The following is a 24,643-nucleotide window of genomic DNA, read 5'->3' as shown; positions in this document are numbered from 1 at the left end:
CTGAGGCTGCCCTGTCGGGAGTGGCTCAGGACTTCATGTCCTCCATGATGACAATGGGTTTGTCCCAAGAGGTTTCTGGCTCCTCTCATAAAGCAGGTCACACTCTAGGCCTGGTTTTCTATGCTGAGCAGGATGGTGGTGATCTGGGTGCTGTGGAGGAACTTTCTGTTGTTCTGTTGTCATGGACAGATCACTACCTGGTGGGGCTTAGACTCACAGGAACTCAGTGCCTCTGCAGGGGTGGGGGACCGATTAAGCTGGTCTGCCCCAGGAAGCTGATGGATCCAGATGGTTTCCTGACGGCTCTTGGGGATTTTCCTGCTGCCTCAGCAGGCAATTCTGTCAAAGCCCTGGCTGATCTCTGGAATAGGGAAATGGCTAGAGCGGTGGACGCAATCGCTCCTGAGCATCCCCTCTCACGGAGTGGAGCCAAGCCAGCACCCTGGTTCTCTAGAGGACTGGCGGCGATGAAGCAAATGAGATGGAGACTAGAGCGACGTTGGCAGAAAACTCGGAACAAGTCTGATCGAACACAGGCTAGAGCTTATTTGAAAGCCTACTCCGTGGCAGTGAGGGCAGCAAAGAAGTCTTTCTTTTCTGCCACCATTGCATCTGCAGGGAGCCGGCCAGTGGAGCTGTTTCCAGTGGCCAGGGGCCTTTTACATCCTGGCCCATGTGATAAAAATTCTGACCACTCGACAGCCCGCTGTGAACAATTTGCTAAAATCGCTCGGATCCATTCTGACTTGGATACTGTAGTTGATGCAGATCCTGTGGATGTCACTTTGGCTCCTGCTTGTTCAGTATTGATGGATTCTTTTCAATCTGTGCAGCCTGAGGATGTGGACAGGATCCTTGGAGCGGTGAGAGCCACCACATGTATGCTGGATCCTTGCCCCTCCTGGCTTATTAAAGAGGCCAGAGGAGGACTGGCTGAGTGGATAACGGGAGTGGTTAATGCCTCTTTGGAACAAGATATTGTTCCATTACGCTTAAAAGAGGCAGTTGTGAGACATCTGTTGAAGAAGCCTTCCCTGAATTCCACCATACTAGATAACTATCGTTCAGTCTCTAACATACCATTTTTGGGCAAGGTATTAGAGTGTATGGTGATCTCCCAGCTCCAGGGGTTCCTGGATGAAATGGATTATCCTGATCCATTTCAATCTCATTTCAGGCCTGGGTATGGGACGGAGACAGCTTTGGTCACCTTGGTGGATGACCTACGCCAGGAACTGGACAGGGGGAGTGTGTCCCTGTTAGTTCTGCTGGACCTCTCAGTGGCATTCGATACCATCAACCATGGTATTCTTCTGGGTTGGGACTTGGGGGTACTGTTTTACAGTGGCTCCATTCCTTCCTAGCGGGGAGAACTCAGAAGGTGGTGTTGGGGGATGCCTGTTCGACTCCATGGCCATTAGCTTGCGGGGTCCCTCAGGATACTGTTCTGTCCCCCATGCTATTTAATATCTACATGGAACCGCTGAGAGAGGTTGTCCAGAGTTTTGGAGTTTGGTGCCACCAATATGCTGATGACGCCCAGCTCTACTACTCCTTTCCACCAGATTCCAAGGAAGCTGTTTCTGTCCTTAACCAGTGTTTGGCATCAGTAATGGACTGGATGAGGGAGAACAAATTGAGACTTAATCCAGACAAGACTAGGGATGTATGAATCCCTTACCTTGTTCCGTTCCAGGGATCCGTGGTCGGGGGGAGGCGATCCGTCCCTCCCCCCGGAATCCTCCCCAGCTGGCTCCGCTCTGCAGCAAGGCTGCAGAGCCGCCGGCCGGGGCCGGCCGCAGCCAGACTTCTGGCCGCTGCCGGGCTGCTGCGGCCGCAAATGGTGGTCGTCATAGTGGCAGCCATTTGCGTCCTTGCATTAGGCCATGATAGGCTACATAAGTATTTATGGAGCCTATTACGGCCTAATGCAGGTACGGAAATGGCGGCCGCTATGACGGCCGCCATTTGTGGCCGCAGCAGCCTGGCAGTGGCCAGAAGATGAGCTGGAGCCGCCGCTGGCACCTCCGCCGCCAGGTAGGTCCGTCCTGGGGGGTGGATTTTGGGGGGTGGCGGGGGGGGAGGCCATTCTGCAACGGACTTCGGGGGGCCAGATTCCAAAGAATCTGGCCTCACTGGAGTCCATGGTGGATTTCTGCAACATCCCTAGACAAGACAGAAGTGCTCCTGGTCAGTCAAAAGGCAGATCAGGGAATAGGGATTCAGCCTGTGTTGGATGGGGTTACACTCCCGCTGAAGACTCCAGTTCGCACTTCCTGGATTCAGCCCTAAGCCTGGATGCTCAGGTTTCAGCGGTGGCCAGGCATGCTTTTGCACAGTTAAAACTAGTGTGCCAACTGCGCCTGTTCCTGGAGATGTCTGATCTGGCCATGGTGACACATGCATTAGTTTCATCCCGTTTGGATTACTGCAACGTGCTCTATGTGGGGTTGCCTATTAAGAATGTTCAGAAACTGCAGTTGGTTCAAAGAGCTGCTGCCAGACTGTTGACTGGGGTTGGTTACAGGGAGCTTACAACTCCCTTGTCAAAACAGCTTCACTGGCTTCCAGTCTGTTTCCGGGCACAATTCAAAGTGCTGGCTATGACCTACTCCAGGTTATCTGAAAGACCGTATCCTCCCTTATGAACCTGCCCGTGTTCTGAGATCTTCTGGGGAGGCTCTTCTCTCAGTCCCACCACTGTCACTGGCACATTTGGTGGGAACCCGGGAGCAGGCCTTCTCGGTGGCTGCCCCACAGCTGTGGAACACCCTTCCCAGGGATGCTAGGATGGCTCCCTCCTCAATGTGTTTCCAGAGGCAGACTAAAACATTCTTGTTCCAGCAAACCTTTGGGACATAGTTGGAACCTGGGGGTCAGCTGCTAAAATGCTGTTTTAAAGTGCTGTTTTAATGTTTTAATATAATTTTAATTATATTGTTGTTTAATTTATATTTTAACTTTTGTATATTTTCATATGTTTTAATTGTATATGTGTTAATTTTTGTAAGCCGCCTTGTGTCCCAGTACTGGGACACAAGGTGGGGTAATAATAATAATAATAATAATAATAATAATAATAATAATAATAATACTGTTAGGAGCCCAGCATCTGGAAGCACCCCTGGACAGCAGATTGAGCAGACACACAGGTCACCTGGTCACACTCAAAAATTTATTTTGAGGAGAAACTGGGCGTAGCAGGTAAAAAGGCACATCTGTTATGGGTTAAGGCACATCTCATTGGTCTTACATTATTTTGAGGAGGCACTGGGCGTAGCAGGTAAAAAGTCACTTCTGTTATGGGTTAAGGCACATCTCATCGGTCTTGCGTTATTTTGAGGAGGCACTGGGCATAGCGGGTAAAAAGGCACATCTGTTATGGGTTAAGGCACATCTCATTGGTCTTACGTTATTTTGAGGAGGCACAGGGCGTAGCAGGTAAAAAGGCACATCTCTTATGGGTTAAGGCACATCTCATCGGTCTTAAGTTATTTTGAGGAGGCACTGGGCGTAGCAGGTAAAAAGTATTTTGCCAAATGAGGGCAAGGTCCAACCAATCCAGCATTCTTTGCAAGAATCCGCGCAATCACCTGGTCTTTGCAACCAGCAGGCCCTAGATTCCAGCTTGTGGCCCACTGGTGGGCAGCCATCTACCTTCTGCTTGTTCTGCTTCCTCCATGCTTTTGTGGGTCCTTTGGCAAGACACCCTCAATGGGCCTTCCCTCATCACCATTGTCACCAGCTGTACTTGCTCCTCATCCACTTTGTCATCATTGCTACCACTTGCTTGCTTGATAGGCTGACAGCCAGCGTGCAAGCAGGCAGTGGCATCTCCTGCTCCTCCTTTTCACCACCACCGTTGTCTGGGCCAGAGCAAGAGGCAGGTGAACAAGCAAGTAGCAATGGTAAGAGGAGGAAAAACAACAGACTTTTTTTCAGTGGGCCCATGCTGGGGTGTGGGCCCTTGGCCGGTGCCCAACCATACCTACCCTTGACGCCAACCCTGTGGTCACTGCACTAAACCATAAGTGTGGGAAATGGACAATACAACACTATCTCCTGACCTTTCCTAAGGATGGTCCTAACTCATGAAGCGATGTTCATTGTGAAGGTGCAGTTTTATTAATTATGTCTCTGTATTCGTAATGATTTAGAATCCTACAGAACATGAGCTTGTGAATTACTTTTAAGTTATTCTATTCCATGCTGCCTGGCATTTCTCCTCACTACAGACAGACCTCATGATACACTGAAGTTTCATCTGTGACAATCAGGTCCTGACTCTTTGTAGATCCAATTTCACTATTGAGTTGTGGGGAACATTCCTTTGAGCACTATTTGGCTAAAAACAACCAAGATTGAATTAGGCTGCCTTTTGAAATTAAAAAAGGAGGGGATGCTGTGGTTCACATCTACAGTTCTATAGGAGAATGAGAAATAGCTGCTTTAAAAAAAAATAAATCCCTTTTCTACAAACAGCATGCATGCATCAGAAAAAGCCCGGCATGAAAAAAAGGCTTTAGATGTGGGGGATTATGAAAGAGGGAATACAATTTGCAGATAAAATAGAAGTGATTAAGTTAATGAAGGATAATTTTGCCAGTTTGAAAACTATAATTAATAGGAATTAATTGTTTATTTAGAAATTTAGCATAGCTCTGCTAACCCCCCCCAACATCAAACATAATGCCATTGGAAGCCCGTATAATGAAGAAATGATCCAGATGTTCATAAAAGCTTATAAAGCATTTTTTAAAAGAGAGAGCGCCTGCATGAAGAACTCTAATGATAAAATGATGCCACTTGCTGTTCTGCTCTTCTTTTAAATACATCCTTTCTGAAATAATGATTATCATTTGCACTTTCATCTTAAGTTAAATAGCATATGGCTTTGGCTGATTAAAGCCCCCTCCTGGTATTAATCAGCATCTTAGTATCATGTTTCTAATGGAGGCTGCCATTGCCCTGCTGATACTGTAAGCTTTTTAACAACATCTAAGTCTGTGGATCAGGGCTACCGGCAAGAAAGAGCTTTTGAGCTTCCCATGTATGGAAGGACTGCAAAGATGTCCCTCGCAGGTGTGCAGTTTATGGGTAACTTCGACAGGGTTGAAAAATGCATTTGCTTCAGACTTCCAGCTTGAACAAATGCCAGGCTTTTTCTCACTTATTTTAAGCTAGGGGTGTTGAACCTCAGGCTGATGGGCCAAATCTGGCCTGCTTGGGGTCCCAGTCCAGCCCTCCTGCATTCCCCAGATGACCATGCCCTCTTCTCTTGGTCTTCGCCTTTCCCCCCAACCAGAGAGGTCAACCTGGTGCCTATTGTGTGGTCCTTTCACTGCCAGACAAAGACCTTTTTATTTCCCGAAGTCTTTTAGACTTCATTTCAGCTCAACTGACCGCTTTTATTTGGCTCTTAAGTCCTTGCTACCTTTGAACTCTTTGTGGTTTAGGATTGTTCTGATTTGTTCAATTGTTTTTTGTATTTTCCCTATTACAAAAACTGCTCTGTGAATTTCTGTTGGAATGTGGACCCAACACTTGTCCCTGGCTTAACAAATGATGGTTTTTAGTCAGGAATGTTATGCCTGATATGGCCTTTAGCTTTTCTGTGACATCAGAGCTGCTCAGTCAATTGAGGCAAGTCATTGCACCCCCACTGTCAGTCACCCACTGTCACCCACAGAACTACCAGTACTGCTGTGAGATTTTGCCATGTCATCTATCCATCCCACACAGTTCCCAGCTGCAAATGTTATAACGTGTGACAACAACCATGCCAAAGTAGTGGGTTGGATCCATACTTAGTCATACTTAGAGAAGACCCAGAGAAGAATTAATGAGACTTCAGGACTAATTGAAATCCCACTGATTTCCATGGGTCTACACTAAGCATAATTAAATCTGGGATCTAACCCTATATGTATGAATTGGACCTTAATGCCTTAAGGGTGCAGTCTTATTGATTGCACCCTTAATGATTGGAAGCCCCTGAGTTTGGAGGCTTCCAATCATTCAGTGCAGGGCGGGAGGAGCGTTGGAGGCAATCTTCACCTCCCTGCCTCTCCATCATCCCACCCTGCATTTTTTGCTAGATGGGCTTTTTTGCCCATCTAACGATGGTTCTTCAGAGGGGGAAGGAAGGAGGCTGGAGATTCCTCAGGACAGCTCATATCCTGGCCTCTCTGGTCTCCTCTCCCTGCCCCCTTTCCCCCCTCTCCAAGGTTGATTTTCCATGCCAGCTGTGAGGGGGCAGTTCTTTCCACGCCCGCTGTGAGGGGGCAGATCTCTGAGTCCCCCATCCGAGGTCAGAGTGCTGTCTCCAAACTTGGAGGAGGGAATCTTCAGAATCCTATGGCCCCTCAGACAATGCTAGGGGGCATAGAATTGCTCTCTATGTGCTTTTTGGGTCCTGCTGTGACTGCAAAGTTGATATACCAAAATGTCCTTATTTTGGTGTATGTCTGAGTACAGATTCTTTCTTATACTTGGGCTTGTTAATGTGGCCTTGGCAGGAATAGAAAGCTGAGTTTTATTATTTTAGGCCTCAGCATGTTGCCTGCTTCCTCGAAGTAAAAGATTTTCCAGCCATCCGTATATATATATTGACTGAGATCACCAACAGAGGCAGCTTACAAATCAGTGGCTTTTGCAAGCCAGTCTTTTGTAATGATCATTCTGGAAGGCTGCTGTGGATCTCCAGTCTTGCAAACAAAGCCCCGCCAACCAACAAATACACATCAAGGGGGATGGATAACGTAAAAGCCATTGTTGCTTGTTTTTCATATGACCCGCAGCTGGTCTTCATCATTGTACCACTACTGGCCTGCATGCCATCACCATCAGACTAGAAACAGACAAACAAAATCCCAAGTTTGTGTCAAACGAATACAAGGCCAAGTTTAGGATAGATTGGTGTGGTTTTTAAGAAGAATATATGTGCTCTGAGGGTAAACTGTGTAGGAATCCGAGGATGGAAAATCAGAAAAATAAAAGCAGATTTCCCCAATCCAGCTAAGGAGTTCTGTCTAATCTGTGGGATCAGCATAAGCACACTACATCCCATGCCGGATCAGGAATTCTAGATGCTAATTTGCCATACATCCAAATGCTGTCTGTCCTCGGTTGTGGTTGGATACATATTTACGCTGATGTCAACTGTGCTGGTGGAAGCCGACTTCCCTGCCCCCTCCTTCTCAGCCCCTCCAGCCCCCTGAAAATACTACACAGAGAGTCAGGAGAGCCCGCTGAATGGGGTGAGCTGTGGTGAGGGTCCCCCCAAATTGGGTGGAGAGACCGTCTGCAAGCAGAGCCTTTCCTTTCATGGAAGGTCACCTCCTCTTGCGGAAGACAGATCCAGGATCCAACTCTAAGTATTTACACTGGGCTGGCTGACGACATTCTGCAGTCTGAGGTGAAGGATAAGATGGTGCTCCTCCCAATCCATGTACAAAAGCTGAGTGGACAGGAAGCTGAATTATCCCTTGACGTGGCGATAGGACAGCATCCCCCGCCACACCTGAAGGCAGCAGGCTAGCTTAGGGGGCAGAGGGCAAGCCACATGGCCTACAGCTCTCCCCTCTAACACCTTGCTGCCACCCCCCAGGATCTGCAGCCTGAGGCGACTGCCTCATTCTGCCTAGTGGTAGGGCCGGCCCTGATTTACACTTCACTACTTGTGCACTACACTGACACAACTATTCCAGTGGAAATACCACTTGATTTCATGGCAGAGGCAAGATTTAAGCTAGGGATTATCTACTTCAGAGTTCAGTCACTACACCAGCCCTCAGCATCTCTACCCCGGGACGTATGAAGTTGCCAAATACCGAGTCTAACCTGTGGTCCATGCAACCCAGCATTGCCTACTTTGACTGGATGAAGTTCTCCAAGGTCTCCAGCAGGGGTCTTTCCAAACACCACTATCTGAAATTCTTTCAGCTGGAGCTGCTGAGTGTTGAACCCGGGACCTTCTGTGTACAAAGAAGGTGCTTTACCACTGAGCAACGATTAATCTTTCCTGGTATTATTTACTCCAGGAATGCAGAATCTCTGACCCATGGTCCCAATCTGATCTTCTTGGAGCCCCACACCCTCTAGCACCTGATATATTTAACTTTCATGAACTGTGTGTCCTCTACTATAACAAAACGAATAATTAAAAAATTCCAGAATCCTCAGTCGGACAGTACCTCCAATGAGACTAACAAAGGGTGCTTCCAGATGAGGTTTTTATGGCACTATCAACCTGTGTCATTAAAAGACTTTTACAAGGGGTCCAGACATCATTGTCTTTCACTTGTAAGCTTCCTGTGTTTTCCTGCTGCTTCTTCCATCTTTTTCCTTACCACAGAAAATCCATTAAAGAAAAAGAGACAGGACTGCTGCACAGTACCTTCTGACTGATAGTTGTAAGAGTCCTTCATCTAGAAGCACCCCAAATGTGCATAAAATTGTGGGCAAGCTTTCGAGACCTCCGGATCTCTTTCCTTAGGCAAGATGTTGAAACCAGACCTGACCCTATGAGCAAGGTCATTAGATTTCTCTCCCACCCCCGATGAAGAACATTTGGCACTCAAAATGTGTTGGGACCATTCTGGTGTATTATCATATGGAATAATAAACCTTCTTGATTCTTGCACCTTTTGTGAGTTTGTGCTACTGTCCACTCCCTGGCATCAAATAAGTGGTGCATCCAGGCTCTTTTCTCATTGTTCTCCTCATTTCCTTTCTTTTTTGACACTAGTCAGTGCTGATCAGATCACCTGTGCCGTTCGGATCTGCTCCTGCACTAAAGGATGAGCTTGAAAAGTTGCGGCTTGTGACGATATCCTCAAGGTATTTCCTGGCTGTTGGCCAAACGAAATGCAACTGCAGCATATTTCTCCCCCTGATCCTTTATTTGAAACATCAGAGAAGAAGCTGCAAATAGACTGATTAACGTTTGGGACTTTTCGTCCTTCCCTTTGGAATCTCCAGGCTTTGATTCTCGGGAAAGCAAAATGCCTCCAAATGTTAATCAATCTGTTTTCTGTGGCCTTCTCTCTGATGTACAAATAAAAGCATTGGGGGGGGGGGGTCTCCTTTAAGGGAACTGTGTAGAAAATGCTTTTTATTATGCAGAGAACAGGGGTGTGGCAGGGCTGCATTCAGCCTTCCTTGCATGGTGGGTCTGCCCCATTTCCAAGATGTTTTTGGAGAATCACTGTGATTTCCTAATAACCAACGTAAAATGCTAGGTCAGTGTAATCAAAACATAGTGTCTGTGGTTGCTTCCATACTAGGGGCTTTCCTCCATGAGGCATTTATCATGCACTTGTTATTCCCTACTCAGCGTTGTTTATGGGTTCTTAAGATGATGACATGACCCTCCAGTTTTGCTTCTGTGTCAAATGAGTTTTTTTTAAATCAGGGAAAATGTAGCATTTACTTGTGAAAATGAAAGAAAGCACAGTTTCCTTTTGTGTATTTGCACTATTCTGCTATACCACAGTGACACCTAGAGGTTATGTAGCAGAAAAGCAGGAAAGGAAACACTCTTGTGTAGCGCTTGGATCTCAATTCTGTGACAAAACTTGAAAGTACATACACCAGATTAACAGCCTCATGTAGAAAAGCGCTAGCAGTTTAGCAACCTGGAATAGTCATTCTTTGTTTGCTCACTTTTTACCAAGTGACAATGTAGCGAGCTCAGTGCTTTCTGTCTTGTCCTTCCATTTTATTTTTTGAAGATCAGACCTGATTGATGGCGATTTTTAATTTTTTTAAAATGTAACTGTAGGGCCAGCCGATCTAGCTTAAAAAAGAAAAGAAGGCCAACCTATAAGGACAATAGATGCAGTGCAAACCTAAACACAATTGGTTCCAGAATAGATATATTCCCATCCACCTGGGAAACTGAACCAAACACCACAATCATGCTTTTTCCCTCCCCCCTCCCAATCCCTTTCCTTGTATACATGTCTTTTTAGAGAGCAGGGATTGTCTAATTATTGATTCTTGTAATCCACTCAGGGAGCTTTTTGATGGAAGAGTGGGATAAAAATACTGTGAATAACAAACAAACAAATAAATAAATAACATAGTGTAAACAGGCAAAGGGGTATTGAAACTTTTCAAGGCTTTGTTGTTGTTGTTGTTCAGTCGTTCAGTCGTGTCCGACTCTTCGTGACCCCATGGTAGGGATGTACAAAAGTCACTTACCTGGTCCCGCAGCTTCCTTCGCGGTGGGGGGGGGAGGCGCTTTGGTTCTCCCCCCGAAGTTCAGGCCGGGGGGGGAGGCACCCTGCCTCGCCCGGCCGAAATTCAGGCCGGGGGGAGGTGCCCCGCCTCGCCTGGCCGAAATTCAGGCCGGGGAGAAGCGCCCCGTCTCCCCGGCCGCGAAAGAAAAAGTGAAAAAACAAACAAACAAAAAACCCGTGATAGGCTACATAACGATTAACGTAGCCTATCACGGCTAGATTTCCAAAGTCAGCCATGATAGACTACATAAATCGTTTCGTAGCCTATCACAGGTGACTTTGAAAAAAAAGAAGAAAAAAACGCGTATGCAAATGGCGGCGCCCATGGGCACCGCCATTTGCGTTCCTTATTTGGTCCTGGTACTCTACGTAAAGATTTAACGCGTTGCCCTTATTTTCGCCGTAGTCTACGTAAATCTTTTTTTTTTCAAAGTCACCCGTGATAGGCTACGTAACGATTAACGTAGCCTATCACGGCTGACTTTGGAAATCTAGCCGTGATAGGCTACGTTAATCGTTATGTAGCCTATCACGGGTGTTGTTGTTGTTTTTTTTACTTTATTTTGTAATGGCGGTGGCGGCGGCCGGTCAGAAGACCGGCCGCCGCCCCCACCGAACCGTCGCCAGGACCTGCCGCCGGGAGGGACATTCGCAGGAGGTAAGTCCCATCCCGGGGGGGTGGCGGGGGGGTGGCAGAGAATTTCACCAACAATTTCAGGGGGCCGAATGCGTTGGCATTCGGCCTCCCGGAGATTCGGGGAGAAATTCTCCTCCATCCCTACCCCATGGACCATAGCACGCCAGGCCTTCCTGTCCTGCGCTCTCTCCTGGAGCGTGCTCAGGTTCATATTCATTGCATCGGTGATGCTATCTAGCCATCTCATCCTCTGCCGTCCCCTTCTCCTTTTGCCTTCAGTCTTTCCCAGCATCAGGGTCTTTTCCAGAGAGTTTTCTCTTCGCATTAGGTGGCCAAAATATTTGAGCTTCAGCTTCAGTATCTGTCCTTCCAATGAGCACTCAGGGTTGATTTCCTTTAGGATGGACTGATTTGACCTCCTTGCAGTCCAGGGGACTTCTCCAGCACCACAGTTCGAAAGCATCAATTCTTCGGCGCTCAGCCTTCCTTATAGTCCAGCTCTCACAGCCATATGTTACTACTGGGAAAACCATAGCTTTGATTAGACGGACCTTTATTGGCAAGGTGATGTCTCTGCTTCTTACTTTGCTGTCTAGGTTTGCCATAGCTTTCCTCCCAAGGAGCAAGCGTCTTTTAATTTCATGGCTACAGTCGCCGTATACGGTGATCTTAGAGCCCAAGAAAATAAAATCTGTCACTGCTTCCATTTCTTCCCCTTCTATATGCCAGGAAGTGATGGGGCCAGATGCCATGATCTTAGTTTTTTTAATGTTGAGTTTCAAACCAGCTTTTGCACTCTCCTCTTTCACCCTCAACAAGAGGCTCTTGAGATCCTCTTCGCTTTCTGCCATTAGGGTGGTATCGTCTGCATATCGGAGGTTGTTGATCATTCTCCCGGCAATCTTAATTCCGACCTGTGATTCATCCAACCCAGCGTTTCTCATGATGTACTCTGCATATAAGTTAAATAAGCAGGGTGACAATATGCAGCCTTGTCATACTCCTTTTCCAATTTTGAACCAATCGGTTGTTCCATGTCTGGTTCTTACTGTTGCTTCTTGACCCTCGTACAGGTTTCTCAGGAGACAGGTAAGGTGGTCTGGTACTCCCATCTCTTTCAGAATTTGCCACAGTTTGTTGTGATCCACACAATCAAAGGCTTTAGCATAGTCAATGAAGCAGAAATAGATGCTTTTCTGGAATTCTCTTGCTTTCTCCATGATCCAGCGAATGTTGGCGATTTGATCTCTAGTTCCTCTGCCTCTTCGAAACCCAGCTTGTACTTCCGGTAGTTCTCGGTTCGCATACTGCTGAAGCCTAGCTTGTAGGATTTTGAGCATCACCTTGCTGGCATGTGAAATGACCGCAATTGTGTGGTAGTTTGAACACTCTTTGGCATTGCCCTTCTTTGGAATTGGAATGTAAACTGATCTTTTCCAGTCCTGCGGCCACTGTTCCAAATTTGTTGGCATATTGAGTGCAGCACTTTAACAGCATCATCTTTTAGGATTTGAAATAGCTCCGCTGGAATACTGTCATCTCCGCTAGCTTTGTTGTTACTAATGCTTCCTAAGGCCCACTTGACTTCACTCTCGAGGATGTCCGGCTCAAGTTCAGTGAGCGCACTATCATGGCTATCAGGGACATTCCGATCTTTCCTGTATAGTTCTTCTGTGTATTCTTGCCACCTCTTCTTAATCTCATCTGCATCTGTTAGGTCCCTGCCTTCTTTGTCCTTTATCATGCCCGTCTTTGCACAAAACGTTCCCTTGAGATCTCCAATTTTCTTGAAGAGATCTCTAGTCTTTCCCATTCGGTTGTTTTCCTCGATTTCTTTGCATTGTTCATTTCAGAAGGCCTTCTTGTCTCTCCTTGCTATTCTCTGGAACTCTGCATTCAGTTGGATATATCTTCCCCTTTCTCCCTTGCTTTTCGCTTCCCTTCTTTCCTCAGCTACTTGTAAAGCCTCATCAGACAGCCACTTGGCTTTCTTGCATTTCTTTTTCTTTGGGATGGATTGAGTTGCTGCCTCCTGAACTATGTTACGGACCTCTGTCCATAGTTCCTCAGGCACTCTGTCTATCAGGTCTAATCCCTTAAATCTATTCCTCACCTCCACTGTATATTCATAAGGGATATGATTTAGGTCATACCTGAATGGTTTAGTGGTTTTCCTTACGTTCTTCAATTTAAGCCGAAACTTTGCAACAAGAAGCTCATGATCTGAGCCACAGTCAGCTCCAGGTCTTGTTTTTACTGACTGTATAGAGTTTCTCCATCTTTGGCTGCAAAGGACATAATCAATCTGATTTCGATATTGACCATCTGGTGATGTTCATGTGTAGAGTTGCCTCTTGTGCTGTTGGAAAAGAGTGTTTGCTATGATCAACGTGTTCTCTTGGCAAAACTCTATTAGCCTTTGTCCTGCTTCATTTTGTACACCAAGGCCATGCTTGCCTGTTATCCCGGTGATTTCTTGACTTCCTACTTTAGCATTCCAATTCCCTATGATGAAGAGGACATCTATTTTGGGTGTTAGTTCTAGAAGGTGTTGTAGGTCTTCATAGAACCGATCAACCTCAGCTTTTTCGGCCTCAGTGGTTGGGGCATAGACTTGAATTACTGTGATGTTTTATGGTTTGCCTTGGATTCGTACTGAGATCATTCTATCATTTTTAACATTGTACCCCAGTACTGCTTTTCCCATCCTTTTGTTGACTATGAGTGCTACTCCATTTCTTCTGTGGGATTCTTGCCCACAGTAGTAGATATGATGGAGACCTGAATTAAATTCGCCCATGCCTGTCCATTTTAGTTTGCTGATTCCCAAGATGTCGATGTTCAATCTTGCCATCTCATGTTTGACCACCTCCAGCTTACCTTGATTCATTGATCTGACATTCCAGGTTCCTAAACATTATTGTTCTTTACAGCATCGGATTTTCTTTTCACCACCAGACACATCCACAGCTGAGTGTCCTTTCGGCTTTGGCCCAGCCACTTCACTCTTTGTGGTGCTACTTGGAAATACCCTCTGCTCTTCCCCAGTAGTATATTGGACACCTTCCGACCTGAGGGGCTCATCTTCCGGCATCATATCTTTTAGCCTTGTGATACGTTCCATGGGGTTTTCTTGGCAAGAATACTGGAGTGGGTTGCCATTTCCTTCTCCAGTGGACCACATTTTGTCAGAACTCTCCACCATGACCTGTCCGTCTTGGGTGGCCCTGCATGGCATAGCTTATGGCTTCACTGAGTTACGCAAGCCCCTTCGCCACAACAAGGCAGTGATCCATGAATTAAAAACTTCCCACTTGCAGGTTCTGCCTCTTTTATTGCTTACTGTTGAGTGCAGCAGCAGAATTACAGATGCTGCTGAAGTTACCATTTTCATCAGTGTGCCAGTTTTGGCCTTTCCAAGAGAAGACAGACCTGGCCACGATCTAACATGCCCTTGTCACCTCCAGGTAAGGTTACTATAACATGCCCTGCTATTGAAAGACATTCAGAAACTTCATTCAGTCCAAAATGCTGCTCCCAGGTTGGATCAGGTTAAATAGATCAGATTGTCTGGATCAGGTTAAATGGATCATATAAATCCAATCCTGTTTAATCTGCATTGGCACCTTCCCACTAAAACCTGGGTCTTGGTGCATGTGTGTAGGTATGTACATGACAAGGACTGGAAGCCAGTGTGCTCTGGACTGGGAGCCAACATCTGCAGAATTTGAATTTCCCCTCTGCTAGCAAGCACCCAAGTGGTGTGAACACTCATTGGAATTCTGCTCCAAACTGTTCTCCCCAAACACTAATTACAAAACACATTGGGAGTGCTTGGTGTTGATTCTTCTGTGGCTGAAGATGTGTGCCCTGCTATTTTCCTTTGTTCTGTTGTAATCTTAGCTAAAATCCAATGGAGGGTTGCAGCATAAAGTCAGGGTGGCGGTGGGATATGTCAGAGGTCTGTAATATGAGAATAATGGCCTTTGCAGAAAGATGCTTGAATTCCAGGCAACTCACTAGGACATAAACTGTTGAAAATGAACCCTCCATTTAAATTCTTCTTCTTCTTCTTCTTCTTCTTCTTCTTCTTCTTCTTCTTCTTCTTCTATATAGAGACTGTAAATCATATTGTGTGGTTGTGGATATTCATCCAGATCTTGTAGGCTTGGTGAAAAGGGATCTCTCTGAAGCCTTCCCCATAACAATCTTTTTTTCTTTTTGGGCGGGGGAGAGAAAGCTGGAAGTCTAGCCCAGGTTTATGTTCCTTGCCAAACATATGGCAAGGGCAAAGAGACATTTCAGTGAGAATATTAAACATTGTTGTTATGAACAGACATTATTTCTAGTAGTTCCTGTTAACACTTTAGAAGATAAATAGGCAGGAGTGTAGTAGAAATAGGTTAGCTTCCAATCAGGTAGAAATAAAATATTTATTGTTGAAAATGAAATCAATATAGGCTTATATCCTGAAAGGTAACTCAGGGTGGCAAACAAAGTCAACAATGTTTTAATACCATGTTAAAACCCCAAATAAAGAAACAACACCAAGAATAAAACAGCAGATAAACCATAACACACACTCAAGGGCTATTAAAGTCATTTGCAGGTAATTCTTAATCGAGTTATTGTTCACTCATAATAATAGCTTGTTTTGACTTACATCTATTTAAAATAATACCTTGGTCAAAGAAGCAATTTTGCCAGTATGATGTAGTGTCCAGAACATAGGACCAGGAGCATCAGTTCATGTTCCCATTCAGTCATGAAGCCCACTGGGTGACTTTGGTCTGTTCATGGTGGGCTTTTCAACATGAGGTTCTTAATCCTCTGCATCTACTTTCGGTTTTGTCACAGAACTGAGATTGGAGTGCTACATGAGGAGCATTTCCTTTCCCGCTTTTCTGCTACATAACCTCTAGGTGGCACTGTGGTATAGCGGAATAGTGCAAATATACAAGAGGAGATTGCGCTTTCTTTTGCCATCAGAAATAATATTCCACTTTCCCTGTTCATAAAAAACTCATGGAAGGTGCTGTTTACAAACAGAAGCAAAATTGGAGGGTCACGATGTCATCTCGGGAACCTGTAAACAACCATGAATAGGGAATGACGAGTGCACAACAAATGCCTTGTGTAGAAAAGCTCTCCCTCTCAGCCTAGTCCAGCCTTCCCCAGCCTGGTGCCCTCCAGCTGATGAAAGTTATATTGGATTATAACTCCCATCAGCCCCAGAGAGAGTGGCTAATAGTCAGGAATTCTGGGAATTGTTGTTCATAACTGTGACTTTGATGAAATTTTACTTTCCTGTGGCTTTATTGTTGTGGTTTATTTCAACCTAATTTTAGGTTGCTCTTTGCTGCCTTAGTCATTATAATTTGGAAGGTACTTTGGGAATCTTCTTGTAGGATTGAAAGGTAGATAAAAGAAACAAACAAAAAAAAACTCCCACAGGTCTGGCATCAGCACATGGTATGTTTGGGCAAGCACTGAAGCCCTGGAAGGCCCGCTGCTGTTGATGCCAGCATAATCTTATTTGTTGTTGTTTTTAAAAAATAGATTAAAAAAGGTAAAGGTGTCCCTAACTAGGGATGGCAGAGAATTTCTCCCCGAAACTTCGGGGGGCCGAGCGCCAATGTGTTTGGCCCCCCGAACAAGTTTCGGGGAGAAATCCTCTGAACCCCCCCGCCCCCCGCACCCCCCCGGGACGGGACTTACCTTCACCGAATGTCCCTCCCGGTGGCGGGTCCGGCCGGCGGTTCGGCGGGTGTTCGAGCGGGGTGGGAGCGGCAGCCGGTCTTTTGACCGGCTGCCGCCGCCGCCATTGCAATCAAAGAAAAAAAAAACACGCCCCCTGATAGGCTACGTGACGATTGATGTAGCCTATCACGGCTGACTTTGCAGATCTAGCCATGATAGGCTACGTGAATCATCACGTAGCCTATCAGGGGGCGTTTAAAAAAAAAAAAATCGCGTTTGCGGCCGGGCGAGGCGGGAAGCCTCCTCCCCGGCCTGAATTTCGGCTGGGGCGAGGCAGGAAGCCTCCCCCCCCCGGCCTGAACTTCACCGGGGGAGCAGCGAAGCGCCTCCCCCCCACCGTGAACGTCCTTCAACGACAGGTAAGGGACTTTCGTCCACCCCTATCCCCAACCAGTCGTGTCTGACTCTAGGGTGCGGTGCTCATCCCCGTTTCTAAGCTGAAGAGCCAGCGCTGTCCGAAGACGCTTCCGTGGTCATGTGGCTGGCATAACTGAACACCGAGGTGCACAGAACGCTGTTACCTTTCCCGCCGAGGCGGTACCTATTTATCTACTTGCAATTTCTTGCTTTCGAACTGCTAGGTTGGCAGGAGCTGGGACTGAAGACGGGAGCTCACTCCGTCACGCAGCACTTGGGTCTCGAACTGCTGACCTGCCAACCTTCCAGTCTGCAGTTCAGCATCTTAACCACTAAGCCACCGCGGCCCCTAAAAAAAAATAAAAATAGATGGGTCCCTTTTATTTCATACATCAACATGGGTATCTCTAGACAGACCCCCCCCCACTGATACTCATGAGTCCTTTTGGAGAGATAAAGCTAAAATGGGGGGGGGGGAGATGGACGGACCTTGGATTAGAAGGCAAAGAGAGAGAGCAAACTCTAGTGGAGGCTGGAAGGCCTGATTTTGGTGGGGCTATCAATCCATTCTGGGTTTCAGTCAGAACCACCCAAAAGGAGCTATCAGAAGTGCTAAGTCCTATACCCAAAATAGGTTCAGCATCTTAGATAGCTCCTTTAGAGTTCTGGCTGGTTCTGACTGCAGCCCAGAATGGATTCATAGCCCCACTGAAATTGGTGCCACCAGCCTCCACCGGCAAACTCAGGTGCTGAATAGAGCAAAAAATGGTTTTAATGTAGCTTGACTCATTTTGGAGTCAAAGACTCCTTCCTCAGGATGTAGAAATAAATAGACCAAATTAAACAAAGAACAACATAATAAGAATACCACTTTGTTGTTTATTCGGTCAGTCGCTTCCGACTCTTCGTGACTCCATGGACCAGCCCACGCCAGAGCTTCCTGTTGGCCGTCGCCACCCCCAGCTCCCCCAAGGTCGAGTCCGTCACCTCCAGAATATCATCCATCCACCTTGCCCTTGGTCGGCCCCTCTTCCTTTTGCCCTCCACTTTCCCTAGCATCAGCATCTTCGCCAGGGTATCCTGTCTTCTCATTATGTGGCCAAAGTACTTCAGTTTTGCCTTTAATATCCTTCCCTCAAGTGAGCAGTCTGGCTTTATTTCCTGGAGGATGGACTGGTTTGATCTTCTTGCAGTCCAAGGCACTCTCGGAATTTTCCTCCAGCACCACTGTTCAAAAGCATCTATCTTCCCTCGCTCAGCCTTCCTTATGGTCCAGCTCTCGCAGCCATAGGTTACTAGGGGAATACCATTGCTTTCACTATGCGGACCTTTGTTGTCAGTGTGATGTCTCTGCTCTTCACTATTTTATCCAGATTTGTCATTGCTGTCCTCCCAAGAAGTAAACATCTTCTGATTTCCTGGCTGCAGTCAGCGTCTGCAGTAATCTTTGCGCCTAGAAAGACAAAGTCTGTCACTGCCTCCACGTTTTCTCCCTCTGTTTGCCAGTTCTCAATCAAGCTGGTTGCCATAATCTTGGTTTTTTTGAGGTTTAACTGCAACCCAGCTTTTGCACTTTCAAGAATACCGCTACATTACCTAAAAAATCATTACATTAAAATGCGAAATCAGCCTCTCTCTCTCTCTCTCTCTCTCTCTCTCTCATCCTTCTCAAGGATACAGAGAGTTAGTCCTTTTGGAGAGATACTATAACCTTTAGCAAATAACTTTTACAGACATGACTTACCTGCTAATCTAGAGTCAATGAGGCTCCCTGTAATACATAGAAATAGTCAAGGATGCAATCTCTCAGGCTACCAGAGGGGGCAACAAAGATCACTATTTGTTGTTGTTGTTCAGTCGTTCAGTCGTGTCCGACTCTTCGTGACCCCGTGGACCACAGCACGCCAGGCCTTCCTGTCCTGCGCTCTCTCCCGGAGTGTGTTCAAGTCCATATTCATTGCATCGGTGATGCTATCTAGCCATCTCGTCCTCTGCCGTCCCCTTCTCCTTTTGCCTTCAGTCTTTCCCAGCATCAGGGTCTTTTCCAGGGAGTTTTCTCTTCGCATTAGGTGGCCAAAATATTGGAGCTTCAGCTTCAGCATCTGTCCTTCCAATGAGCACTCAGGGTTGATTTCCTTTAGGATGGACTGATTTGACCTCCTTGCAGTCCAGGGGACTCGTAACAGTCTTCTCCAGCACCACAGTTCGAAAGCATCAATTCTTCGGCGCTCAGCCTTCCTTATAGTCCAGCTCTCACAGCCATACAGTACTGGAAGGCTGAATAAAAAATGGTTTTTGTTGTTACGAAGGGCTTCTCTACCCCAGGCTTTTCTCCCGTGCCTTTACTGGGGCTTCTGCTTCTGGATTCTTTGTGGGATTAAGGTCGGCTCCTTTACATGTGCTTCTTGGGGGGATTTCCTTTCTCTGAAAGTTCTATATGTTACATTATACAGCCAATAGATGGCGTTCCAGTATAGCAGACTTGCAGAAGCCATTGGAGCACTTCAAAGCGCTTTTAAAATTAAATGTTGCATTTTCCTCATTAAGAAAAAAATGGTCAGAAAGCATGGGATTGGTCCTGGAGGTTGACAACATCGTGTAAAGGACCTGCAAACTACCACGAGTGACCAATCAAGAGTGCACAATAAAAGCCTCATGTAGAGAAGCCCAAAGACAAGATGGTGTCAGCCAGTTTGTGAGAGACCAGAGATAGAACATGGTGTCAGAAGTAAAACTGAACTAAAAGCTGAAAATGCCACAACAGGGAATAAAGATGGCCTCCAGCATCAGGCAAGTACCTCCTATAGACTTTCACAATGAGGACATTGCTGAAAATTGGGCCCAGTGGAGGGAACTCATGGAACTAATTTTTGCAGACCCAGAAGCAGACATGTGGTCTGAAGAACAAAAGGCTGCACAGTTCCAGATCAGCATTGGGCAGAAAAGCAGAGATATCTGTGGGACCTGGGGTGCCAGTAGAACACTATCTGCAGAAGATAGAAAGAAAACTACAGTACTGTTTGTATTGTTTGAAGCATATTGCAGGCCTAGAAAAATGTCTCCATCCCACACAAACTGTTCTTTGAAAGGCAGCAAGGGACAACAGAAGCAGTTGATGAGTGGGTCATACAATTATGCCTAATAGCTAAAAATTGTGTTTTTCATGACAGTGGTGATATGATAAAGGACAGAATATTAACGGAATCTAATTAAAAAGAGATCCAAGAGAAATTACTGCAGGAGGAAGACCTGACCCTCGAAAAGGCATTAAAAATAACAAGAACACATGAGATGTCCTGAGTACAAATGAAAATATTGCAGAGCAAATCTCAAGTAGTGTATGGAATTAATAGACAAGAAGTAAGTCACAAACAGACGGGAAGGCAGAGTACTAGGCCTCACCAGAATACTATGTCTGGCAAGGGGGAGACAAAAAAAAAAACTGTAAAAGATGTGGAAAGAAACACAGGGACACTGAGAAATGCCCAGCATGAGGAAAGATTTGCCATAATTGCAAAAAGAGAAAAAACTTTACACAAGGATGCACTGTACGGAATAAAAGTCTGAGACAAGGGAATGAGATACAGGATTGAGAGGAACCTTCAGAAGCAAGAGGCAGCACAAGTTCACTGTTTCTGGCATCAGAAGAACAAAGAACAAAAAGATGCCCATGTGGACATAAAGTAGGCAGAGATCAGAAAATTATTCAGTACAACTACTCACAGGAGCAGTTGTCAACTGCATAGCAACACAAATATACTCTAGAATGCTAGCAGAAGAGGTGGACCTAGAAACTATGGATATACCAACCTTAACAGGATATGGAGGACATTCATTAAATATGGCTGGCAGATGAACTTTGAGGTGCAAGTACAATAAAACTGTACATCTTTTAAAATATTTTATAGTGGAAACACCTGCAAAAGTAGTTCTGGAATATTGTGCATGTCAGCTACTGAACTTGATAAAAGTGGTGAGACTGGTGAACCCAGAACACGCTGAACTAACAAAAGAAAAAGTGGAAGAATGCTTTGCAGATGTGTGTATAGGTGTAGGCTGGGTACCAGGCCAGTGTCAAATAAAGCTGAAACCAGACGCTGAACCATGCACCAAGAAAGGTTCCTATTGCACTCAAAGAGAGAATTGTGAAAGAACTCAAGAGTATGGAAAACATGGGAGTGCTAGTGAAAGTAAATGAACCAACAGAATGGGTAAGCTCTATGGTAGCCACTGAAAAGAAAATTCTTAACAGTTACAAATTCATTTAGATCCAAGCGACTTAAATCAGGTCATCATGAGAGAACATGACAAATTGGCTACACTAGAGGATATAACATACAAGCTGTCTAAAGCCAAGTATTTTCGTGTACTAGATGCACAGGTTACCGGCAACTGAAAATAGATGAGGAAAGCAGCAAATTGACAACTTTTAACTCACCATTTGGTTGCTGGAACTTCACCAGAGTAACTTTTGGAATTTCCTCAGCCCAGGGTTTTGTTTTTTTTAAAGCCCATGATGTGTTGGAATGGTTACAGGGTGTGGAAGTAATTATTGATGACATATTAGTGCATGGCTACACCTGGGAAGACTGATAACAGTCTGAAAGCACTATTCGAATAGCACAGAGAGAAAAAACTTGAAATTAAATCCAAATAAGATGCAGATTGGAGTAAACAGTGTCATCTACTTTGGTCATACTCTGACTGCTGAAGGAATAAAACCAGATCCAGACATGTTTGCAGCGATAAAGCAACTGGAATCCCCAGATCAGAGCTGGAAACTGTAATGGGAATGTTTTCTGGGGAGGCTCTTCTCTTAGTCCCACCACTGTCACAGGCACGTTTGGAGGGAACCGAGGAGAGGGCCTTCTCAGTGGCTGCCCCACGGCTGTGGAACACCCTTCCCAGAGAGGCTAGGATGGCTCCTTCCTTGATGTGTTTTCGGAGGCAGGCTAAAACATTCTTGTTCCAGTAGGCCTTTGGGACATAGTTGGAACCTGGGGGTCAGCTGCTAAAATGCTGTTTTAAAATGCTGTTTTAATGTTTTTAATGTAATTTTAATTGTATTGCTGTTCAATTATATTTTAACTTTTGCATATTTCCATATGTTTTAATTGTATATGTTTTAATGTTTGTAAGCTGCCTTGTGACCCAGTACTGGGAAAAAGGCGGGGTATAAATATAAATATAACAACAACAACAACAACAACAACGACTTAGCCAGATTTGCCCCAGGATTGGCACAATTGACTGCACCACCGAGGGAGCTGCCCAGGAAAGACACCAAATGGGAATGGAATGAATTCTATGATAAAATCTCCCAAGAGATCAAAGAGCTCTGAACAAGAGCCCCAGGACCAGTCCTTCAAAATTTTGATGCAGAAAAAGAAGTGACAGTACCGGTAGATGCCTCACAGTCTGGAATACTATAGGAGCAGTACTACTTCAAGAAGGGAAACCTGTTGCATATGGATCTTGCTCACTGACTCCAACACAATGCAATTATGCACACACTGAAAAAGAACTGTTTGCAATCATGGCAGTGATCTTACGTCTACAGAAGTATGATCTGAGAATCATATATAAACGGGGGGAAGAAATACCTGTAGCAAACACACTATCCAAAATATTCCTACTGGGAAAGAGTGCCAAAGAGGAAGAAGATCTGGAGGGGCAAGTCCATATGATACTCAGGAACCTTCCAGCAACAGAGGAGAAACTGGAAGAAATATGACTTGAAACAGATAAAGATGAAGCCATGCTACAGTTGTTCAGGATGATAAAAGATGTTTCCAAAACCAGATCTCGAACACTATGGAAAATTAAAGACTTCAGGAATGGCAATGAAGAATTAACAATAGAAAAGGGTGTTATACTTCGAGGAGAACAAATTGTCATTCCTAAAACATTAAGATCAAGCATGCTAGAGAAGACTGACACAGGACATTCTGCCACAGTGTTATGCAAAAGTAGGGATGTTAGAGAATTCCACCACGGATCCCAGGGAGGCCGAATTCCAGTGAATTCGGCCCCCCGGAATCTGTGGCGGAACAGATCAACCTGCCCCACCACCCCTTGAAAACCCCGTGAAAAGGATCCTACCTGGCTGTGGCTCTGGTAGCGGTGGCGGCTGCGCTGGCGGCGGCTGTGGTGGTGGCAGTGGCTGCGGCGGCTGCGGCGGCTCCAGCCACTGCCGGGCTGCGGCCGCAAATGGCGGCGGCTATGGCAGCCGCCATTTGCTTCCCTGGCAAGCCGTGATAGGCTACATAAGTATCTATGTAGCCTATCACAGCTCAGGGCAGGGACGCAAATGGTGTAGCCACCATTTGCGCCCCTGTCTTTTGCCGTGATAGGCTACGTAAATATATACGTAGCCTATCACGGCAATAGGAAGGAACACAAATGGCGGCTGCCACAGCCACCATTTGCGTCCATGTCTTTAGCCGTGATAGGCTACGTATATATTTACATAGCCTATCACGGCTAAACACACGGATGCAAATGGTGGTGGCTACGGCGGCTGCCATTTGTGTCCCTGTGAACCCCATGGCCGGATGTCCGGCTGTGGGCAGCCCTGGCCGGCGGCTCTGCGGAGTCGCTGTGGAGTGGAGCCAGTCAGGGAAGATTCTGGGGGGAGGGACAGAGCACCTCCCCCCCTCCAGTGGATGCCGCCACCAGAACAAGGTAAGGGATTTGTACATCCCTATGCAAAAGACAGGCATGAAACATACTATATTGGCCAGGGATGAGTGCTCAGGCAGAAGATACAATATTCAAGTGCTTGGAGTGTTTGGGATACCAAAAGGGAAATGCCAAAAAAACGAATGACACTAAGAGACATACCTAACAGACCATGGCAACAAATTGGGACTGACCTGTTCACATGGGAACAAAAGTACTATTTACTTATTGTGGATTGTTATAGCCTGTATCCAGAGATTGTACAGTTACCAAATACCGGGGCAAGCACAGTAATCAATGTAATTAAATCAATTCTAGCACAACATGGAATATGTGATAAAATTATATCTGACAATGGGTCACAGTATACATCAGCTGAATTTGCAACTTTTGCCAAAGACTGGAGTTTTAAACTCACACTCACAAGCCCATACCACCCACAGTCAAATGGGCTAGCAGAAAAGCTTGTAAACGATGAAAAAAAGAAAAACAGACCAATCAAGATGTATACAAAAGCATGTTGAGCTACAGAAACACACCAATAGTGGGAAGTAAATCTTCAGCACAGCTGTTAATGAGCAAACAACTAAAATCTTCCAACTATGAGTCGACAGCACTTGGTAAACATCCAAAAGGGAGATAAGATCAGTAAAAACGTAATAAACTCAAGGCTAAAACAGAAAAAATATTATGACAGAGGTGCAAAGTTACTCAAACCGCTGATGGTAGGAAATTCTGTTAGGGTTCAACAACAAGATGGACATTGTGAATCAGCAGTAGTAACAGGGGTCGCAGGAACACCACATTCATATATAGTGCAGATAAACAAAAGGAAAGGAGAACAGGAGAAACAGAAGACAACTGAAGTATGTGGGAAGACAAAAACAAAAGGAACATTACACACATACAGGCAGTTTTGGAGATTCCAAGAAAAATTCTAAGCACAATCTCCGACCCCATCTGA

General features: G+C 45.7%; 1 protein-coding gene across 1 annotated transcript in view; it reads left to right on the top strand.

The window, feature by feature from the left end:
* Positions 1-11: 11 nt before the first annotated feature.
* Positions 12-24,643, top strand: part of LOC146338865 (uncharacterized) — a 66,714-nt gene continuing 42,082 nt past the window's right edge. The window contains exons 1-2 of the mRNA XM_084812877.1: positions 12-1,183; positions 6,246-6,310. Coding sequence (XP_084669003.1) covers positions 36-1,183; positions 6,246-6,310 — 1,213 coding nt within the window. The 5' untranslated portion in view covers positions 12-35. The remainder of the gene's footprint in view (positions 1,184-6,245; positions 6,311-24,643) is intronic.

This window comes from Heloderma suspectum, chromosome 8, assembly GCF_057233095.1.
Source record: "Heloderma suspectum isolate Gila_16-S chromosome 8, 16-S_ref, whole genome shotgun sequence".
In the NCBI taxonomy this organism is placed as follows: domain Eukaryota; kingdom Metazoa; phylum Chordata; class Lepidosauria; order Squamata; family Helodermatidae; genus Heloderma; species Heloderma suspectum.
This window is presented reverse-complemented; position numbering and strand designations above follow the sequence as displayed.